This window comes from Capricornis sumatraensis, chromosome 3 (genome assembly GCF_032405125.1).
Source record: "Capricornis sumatraensis isolate serow.1 chromosome 3, serow.2, whole genome shotgun sequence".
In the NCBI taxonomy this organism is placed as follows: Eukaryota; Metazoa; Chordata; class Mammalia; order Artiodactyla; family Bovidae; genus Capricornis; species Capricornis sumatraensis.
The window spans coordinates 28319749-28327644 of record NC_091071.1 but is presented as its reverse complement, the minus strand read 5'-3'; the positions used below and the strand labels follow the sequence as shown (position 1 = coordinate 28327644).

At 44.8% G+C, this 7896-nt stretch overlaps 1 protein-coding gene across 2 annotated transcripts; it reads left to right on the top strand.

The window, feature by feature from the left end:
* The first annotated feature begins 233 nt into the window (after positions 1-233).
* Positions 234-6688, top strand: MPV17L (MPV17 mitochondrial inner membrane protein like). 2 transcript variants are annotated; one of them, XM_068968588.1, is made up of 4 exons: positions 234-589; positions 4227-4297; positions 5757-5786; positions 5868-6688. In XM_068968588.1, exons 1-4 carry the CDS (start codon positions 280-282, stop codon positions 6045-6047), a joined length of 591 nt encoding a protein of 196 aa, XP_068824689.1. In that variant the 5' UTR covers positions 234-279; the 3' UTR covers positions 6048-6688. The 2 variants fall into 2 exon arrangements, with proteins under 2 accessions (XP_068824689.1, XP_068824690.1); XM_068968589.1 differs by lacking the exon at positions 4227-4297.
* Positions 6689-7896: the final 1208 nt, after the last annotated feature.

The window sequence follows — 7896 nt, the reverse complement described above, 5'->3', positions numbered from 1 at the left end:
TACTGTTTGAATGGATTTGCCTGTTCTGGGTATTTCTTGCAAGGGGATCAAGCATTTGTGGACCCACCGCACATCAAAAGCTCAGCCCCAGGATCGCCAGGGGCCACGGGATTGGCCGGCGGGGGTTGGGTGTGCGCGGGGCGCCCAATCGCCTTCGAGCATCGGAAGGAGGTTAGGTGCAAGTGGGTGGAGGCGGCGCGCCGGCTGCCGGGGCGGAGGGCGAAGGGGGAAGGCCCGGGAGCCAGCGGCCTGCGTTCGTGGGGCGCCTTGGGAACCGGCATGGTGAGCTGGTGGCAGGCTCTCACGCGCGCCGCCGGGCGTTACCCTTGGCCAGCGAACGTACTGCTTTACGCCGGGTTCTTCTCGGGCGGCGACGCGCTGCAGCAGCTGCTGCGGGGCGGCCCGCCCGACTGGCAACATACGCGGCACGTGGCTACCGTGGCCGTGGCCTTCCACGCGAACTTAAACTATGTGTGGCTGAGCCTGCTGGAGCGCGCGCTGCCCGGGCGCGCGCCGCGCACCATCCTGGCCAAGGTGCTGTGCGACCAGGCTCTGGGCGGGCCGGTGTACGTCTCTACCTTCTATGCCGGTGAGAAGCCGGGAGGGGGACCTGGAGGCGGAGCTGGGGAACGGGGTCGGATCAGGAATTGGGGGACTGGAGGCAGGGGCTTCCTGGGGCTGGGACGGAGCAGAAGCCTGGGGCTCTGTTGGGCTGGGACGGAGCAGAAGCCTGGGGCTCTGTGGAAACGGGGCCGGGGCTGGAAACCCTCCCTTGGGGGCCAAGGGTTAGGAGACTGGGAGGGTCGGGGCGAAAGCGGGAGATCGAGGTGTGAGGACCGGGAAGTCTGGGGACCGTGGATTAAGGGGGTTGAGAGGAAAGCGATTGAGGCGTGGTTGCTGGAGAGGCCTGGGATTAGGGCGTGAGGGGCGCATTTGGGACGCTGGGGTTGCAAACAGTCTGGGGCTGGAAGTTTCAGGGGGCCCTGCGGTGTACGCAGGCCGGAATTGGGGGAGACAGGAAAGGAGATCCATTTTTCCCCTGAAATAAAAAGATCCACAGGAATATCAAGGAGACCCCCAGCTCGTTACCGTAGCCGCTGCGACTCGGTTGTGGGGCGGGGGTGGGGTGGGACGGTCCGGGGTGGGGTGGGGGGAGGCGGTCCCGCTCCTGGGAAAATTCACGCCTAGGCCTGGGGGCCTCGTTTCCACTGGAGGGATAAGCCTTTCCAACACGAAAAAAAAAAATGTGAGGGGATTCAGGATGGTCGGGGCAGAGACAGGGGAATCTGAGGTCCCGCCTAAGTGTTCAAGAGTTAGTCGCTCAGTCGTGTCCTGACTCTTTGTGACCCCATGGACTGTAGGCTCCCCAGACTCCTCTGTCCATGGGATTCTCCAGGCAAGAATACTGGAGTGGGTTGCCAATTCCTTCTCCAGGGGATCTGCCCGAACTCAGGGATCGAACCCAGGTCTCCTGCATTGCAGGCAGATTCTATACCATCTGAGCCTCTGGGTCCCACCTGTTTCCCCCCAGAATGTGTGCTCAGGGCCATTTTCCTGCTTTTGTAAAGGTTTACCTGAAGGGAGTCCCATCCCCACATCAAAACCCACAGAAAAATGTGAGAAGACCTTGGACCCCTGTTATGAGAGGACTCTGTACCCGTGAGGGTGCAGGGAGCCCCACTCTTCAGAAAGTGCACCGGGGAGCCTGAGGGCCTACATTTGGGAACCTTCCTTAGCGCCCTAAAATTCTAAAACAGTGGAGAGGGCTCTATGGCCTTCATCTTCATAGCGTTTTCTATCACCTGGAAAGGAGTGATCAGGGGAGGGGTACCCACCCATTAAGAAAATTCAAGGATTCTGGGCCAGGCCTTGGCACTGGGGATCACAGATTCCCCCCCATAGGGTCACGCCAGTGCCTGTTGGTGCTTTCGTCTAAACGGATCGAAGTGATCAAGTTACCACTTTGAAGGAACCTACACTGCCCCATGGATCTCATTTTGAGGACCAGCTGCTACTGCTAAATCACTTCAGTCGTGTCCACCTCTGTGGAATCCCATAGACGGCAGCCCACCAGGCTCCCCCTTCCCTGGGATTCTCCAGGCAAGAACACTGGAGTGGGTTGCTATTGCCTTCTCCATTGCATGAAAGTGAAAAGTGAAAGTGAAGGTGTGCAGTCGTGCCCGACTCTTAGTGACCCCATGGACTGCAGCCTCCAGGCTCCTCTGTGCACGGGATTTTCCAGGCAAGAGTACTGGAGTGGGGTGCCATCGCCTTCTCCTCGAGGACCAGAGTTACTCACAAACTGCACAGGAATCATGCCTGATACAGTGCCAGCCACAAAGTTGACAGGGTCCATGAGGTCAGGGCCTAGAGGACCTGAGAGCAGGAGCTGCCTGGTTTATCAGAAATCTGTGCCTTATCCCCGGGAGTGACGCCCAGGCCAGGTTGGTGAAGTTTCCTCATGCCTGCTGCAGCAGTGGCCTTGTACCATGGTGATGGGGTGGAGGGTGGTGGTGTTGGCTTTTGGGAATCAGATTCCTGTTTAATTCTCAAAATTAAACAGCAAGGCAGGTACCATTATTCCCATGTTACATATGAGGAAGGGGCTTCCCTGGTGGCTCAGACAGTATAGAACCTGCCTGCAATGCAGGAGTCCTGGGTTTGATCCCTGGGTCGGGAAGATCCCTGGAGGAGGGAATGGCAACCCACTCCAGTATTTTTGCCTGGAGAATTCTATGGAGCCTGGCGAGCTACAGTCTATGTGGTCACAAAGAGTCAGACACAAATGAGTGACTAACACACACACACACGAGGAAACTGAGGCTCATAGGAGAAAAAATGATTTGTCCGAAACAAACACAATTCATGGCATGGTTTTCATCTCCCTGGGGAATGTCAGTATACCTGAAACCAGAAAGATGCTACAGTCACAGGGCTGCTGGGGCTTGTGAGTCAAGCCCAAGGACCCTGAAACAGATTCCTGCCCACGGGGCTTGGTTTTCTTTTCACATTTCTGGACCCTGCTTCCCTCTCCTCCTGTAAAAATGAAGTTGGGGAGGTAGGAGGGGGGTAGGTTGGATGTCTGTTCAAGGCTCTTTAGGCTTGGAAACTGCCTGTCTTAGATGATCCTTTGTGCTGGGCATCCCTTGGAAGCTAGAATAGCTGTGATTATGAGACCTGGTTCAGAATCCACACCTGGGTTGCTCTTGGATCACTATCAGCCTCCCTGAGTGCTTTTCCTCCTTTGTAACTTGACCATCCTTAGCCCAGGGTTATGAAAGAAAGCACAGAAAATGCTTAGCCCTTAGTTACTGCTGTGTAAGTTGAGTACAGTATTACCAATATTGGGCTCAGTTTTCTTGTAAGTCCTGTTCTAAGAATCCCCTGCAATTGACTTAAAATATTTTATTTCCCCTTCCTCCTAATCAGAGTTGGGGGAAAATTTTTAAAGCACTCTTATGGTAGGCTGCGGTCTTTTAGGGTCGCTGAGGGTCGGACACAACTGACCAACTTCACTTTCACTTTCATGCATTGGAGAAGGAAATGGCAACCCCCTCCAGCGTTCTTGCCTGGAGAATCCCAGGGATGGGGGCGCCTGGTGGGCTGCCGTCTATGGGGTCGCACAGAGTCAGACACGACTGAAGTGACTTAGCAGCATGTTTACACCCTTCCTAAAATAAGAGGGTTTTATTCTTTTCTCCTAACTTCCTTTTCAGGGTTGTTGAATATCAAAGTTTTCCACATGTTTTTAGGAGCATTGAATTGATGTTCCGCTTTCAAATTCCAATTTGAAAGCCTCTTTAGATGGGAAATCTGAAGTTGCTAGAACATCCAGGGTCTGGCAGCCTTTCTGTAAAAGGAGGAAATTAATTTTTTAAAATTTAAGAATTTCAAAAAATATTTTGAAAGGAGAGGAAAAATGTCACCAATAGTCCCACTGTGATTATATTGAGGTTTTGTGAATTCTCTTACAGTTTTTTTTTAATAATTCTGCTATAACCTCATACCCATATTGTCACTTCATATTAATCATCACTTTAAAATGTACTCAGTTTTAGAATGCAGATTGTCTTGTTTTCACTGTTGGGTCAGATGGGACATACTGAGTGAGTGATAGCGATGGTCACCTTGCATATTGGAATAGAAAACTTGAACGTGAACTGTTACACAGTATTCTTCCTATTGAATCTTATTAAAATTCTTTTGGTATGTGTTTTTGCAAATAGGTATGAGTATTCTCCAGGGAAAGGATGACATATTTTTGGACATGAGACAGAAATTCTGGAATACATATAAGGTAAGACAGACTTGAAAAATACAACAATGATCTTTCTGTATCTTTTTTTCAAAAATATTTATTTATTTCACTGTGTCAGGTCTTAGTTTCTGCACGAGATCTTTCACTGTGGTGTGCAGGCTTAGTTGCCTCAAGGCATGTGAGATTTTAGTTCCCCATTAGGGATCGAAACTTCGTCCCTGAACTGGAAGGCACATTCTTAACCACTGGACCACCAGGGAAGTCCTTTTTGGTATCTTTTTAACATAAAATACATTTAAATAAAAATATTCTTAAATTAGGGCTCCAGATGGTTGACACAAGGGTACAGTGTTTTGACAGTTCTTAAATTTGTTTTAATGGTTAAAGGAGAAGCTTTAAGAATGTCTATATGTGTCTCTGAATTTTATTCAATGTTCACAATGATTTCTGACATTCTTATATTTATTCTTGTAAGTGATTACAGTGATTTTTGGAGTCAAAGAGGTTATTGCAAAATAGGAATTGTAGAATATGAGTGGCTTAATGGAATCATTGCCACCTTTAGAGCTGATGTTTCCAGGTATGCATTCTGCTGTGTCCCCGTGAAATGAACCTTCTTAACATCACAATGGTATTTACAGAAAAGGAAACTTTCTCAGGGTTATTCCAGGGCTTGAAACAAGTCACCTCTTGTCCTGTATACTCAGTTGTTGTTTAATCACTAAGTCATGTCTGACTCTTTTGCCACTCCGTGGACTGTAGCCCGCCAGCCTCCTCTGTCCATGGGATTTCCCAGGCAAGAATACTGGAGTGGGTTGCCTTTTCCTTCTCCAGGGAATCTTCCCAACTCAGGGATCGAACCTGTCTCTCCTGCGTTGGAAGGCGAATTCTTTACCACTATTACCTGGGAAACCCGAACCAACAGGTTAAAGCCTGTTAAAATAAATCCATCTTAAAAGCTAAATTTATTCTCTAGCATGAAGTAGCTAGACTACATTATTAGAAAATCACCATAAAGTGGGTTTGGTCTATAGTTTCAAAAATTCATTGATGATCCTGTGTTTTATCGGTATTTCCCTGAATCATTTGCATGAGCAAACAGGAAAACTGCAATATAGAAATATATGTTGTTAACAATGATTTGAAAGTAGTTGTCTTCCAGAATTGGTCCTCATTCAGGTAGACTTTTCTATAGTGTAGGTCTATGACTACAACTAATAAAAATCTTATTCCTGTGCCTAACAGCTTTCTGTACAACTTCCCACCCTCTTCCACTCGAGAGACCATAAGTCGTCTAATTTAATCTGCTTAGTCTGAAATATACTCCCACCTCCACATTCTTCCTGTCTGGTATTTCTTTTTTAAACCATTGTTTCATCTTTGTTTTTATTTATTTATTTTGTTGTCTGTGTGGTTTTTTTTTTTTAACACTTTATAGAACAAACTGATTACTTTGTGCTATTTAAAAGCATCCTAATAAAGTTTTCCTTTATTCCAGAGTGGTCTGATGTACTGGCCTTTTGTACAGGTAAGTTTCAAACTACTGAGAATGCTAATTCATGGGTTTGGTTTGTACGGAGCTCTCACAGATGTGTTCTCTCTGTTACAGCTGACCAACTTCAGCCTCATTCCCATTCACTGGCGAACAGCTTACGCTGGACTCTGTGGTTTTCTGTGGGCCACCTTCCTCTGTTTTTCTCAACAGGAAGGTGATGGCACCTTCAAATCAGCTTTTACTTTCCGTCGTATCAAGGGGACAAATGAAGTTGAAAAGCCCCCAGAGAAATGACAAGTCAAGAACTCCCTGAAAGGGACTCATTTCTTCCCCTTAAGTAAGCACAGTGAATTGCCTGCAGATAAAATACTCTGCTTACCAGTTACGTGCTCCGTTTTGAAGATTTACTTTCCTATAGACCTGACTGCTTTTTAATTAGCAATGATAACTTTCAATTTTATCCAAATATCCTTCTCCCCCCCACTTCTAATCTGGAGCTATTAATTCTCTAATGTTTTCACCTCTCTAATGCTCGTGCTCAGTTGTGTCCGGCTCTTTGCGACCCCATGGACTGTAGCCTGCCAGGCTCCTCTCTCTGTGGAAGTTTCCAGGCAAGAATACTGGAGTGGGTTGCCATTTCCTACACCACTGACTCCTCTACTCCCTTGGTTAATATCAATGATAGTGCCAAAGTGGCATTTTATAATCATTACTATTTCTGGTCTAATATTTTATTGCCAGTTGATGTAGAAAACCCCCATTTTGATGGTATACATCTCTTCTAAAATCTCAAGTTGTCTCCCAAACACTTTTGGATCAGATTATTTTTTTATACCAAAAATAGTCCTTACAGCAAATGTTTCTTTACACCACATTCAATCAGAAAGTTTGAATAAACAGATTACCCCCAAAATATTGTATAATAATTTATTGTTATGCTAACATGAAAGCTCTGCAAGTACATTTTATATATTAAAAATAGTGTATCATCAGTGGTTCTGAATAGAGTATATTTTATTGATGTTTTCTATTTTGGTTTTTTTTGCTGTTGTTGTTAATGTTTTTTAGTTTTTAGTATATTCACTTGGTTAAATATCCCATTTCCTAGATGTATGAAATGTATAAAATATTTGATTTTAAAAAGAAATATATTGAATGAAGTTCCTAAAAAACAAAAACAAAAAACTTTTCTTCTGGAAGAAAGAACTCAATTCCATAAAGTTTCAGGGAAAATATTTATCCCGAAATTCACACTGATGATATATTTTTTTAAATTACTGCTTTAACGTGAGTCTTTATAGGTAATTTTTAAGGTTGACATGAGAAACTCAATCCAATTTTTCATTTCTATCTTCAAAGTCAGTGGATTTAAAAATTATGTGATTATTTTAAGAAGTTTTAGCAATTTTCACCCAAGAATTGCATCACTATTCAGTTGTTTCCCGTGGAGTGTTTCACAAATTTAAAGATGTTAAACATTGCGATATTAATATATTTATCTTGAGACTTTATATTTAAGATTAATTTAAGCTTGTTTGCCTAAATATTTAAGCATATAATTTATGTAAGTTGTAATTTAAATTTATATGTCATAAGTTATTTGAATCTAATAGATATTAATACATTTTACATTATTGGGGTAAGAGTAAGGTAGAGTTTAATTCTAAAATAATTGGTTTTTCGTATAGTTTTAAAAGTAGTTCATATAACAGAAGAGCTATTTCACAACATATAAGACATGTTTTATCATTTAAAAAATATATCCAGGACTTCCCTGGTGGTCTAGTAGTTAAGAATCCACCTGCCAATGCAGGGGACATAGGTTCAATCCCTGGTCTGGGAAGATGCCACATGCTGAGGGGCAGCTAAGCCCTACCTTGTACTGCAGTTACTGAGCCCATGCTCTGGAGCCCACACGCCACAACTAGAGATCAATCAATCAATCAATTTATCCATCAAAAAGAAAAGCATATCCCGAGTAACTATAGTAAGGACTGCTTGACACTGTTCTAGATCAGTTTCAGCACTACTTATGGTGGAAGAGTAGTGTTTGGGAAAACATTTGAGAAAACAAACCTTGGGGGAAGGGCGAAAAGCGTATTATTCATAAAAGTTTGATAATCTTGACTCAATAATGTGTTAC

Coding starts and splice junctions, on each gene's coding strand:
- MPV17L (XM_068968588.1), top strand. CDS start 280: ATGGTGAGCTGGTGGCAGGCTCTCACGCGCGCCGCCGGGCGTTACCCT. Junction 590..4,226: donor CGTCTCTACCTTCTATGCCG/GTGAGAAGCCGG, acceptor TTTTGCAAATAG/GTATGAGTATTCTCCAGGGA. Junction 5,787..5,867: donor TGTACTGGCCTTTTGTACAG/GTAAGTTTCAAA, acceptor TCTCTGTTACAG/CTGACCAACTTCAGCCTCAT.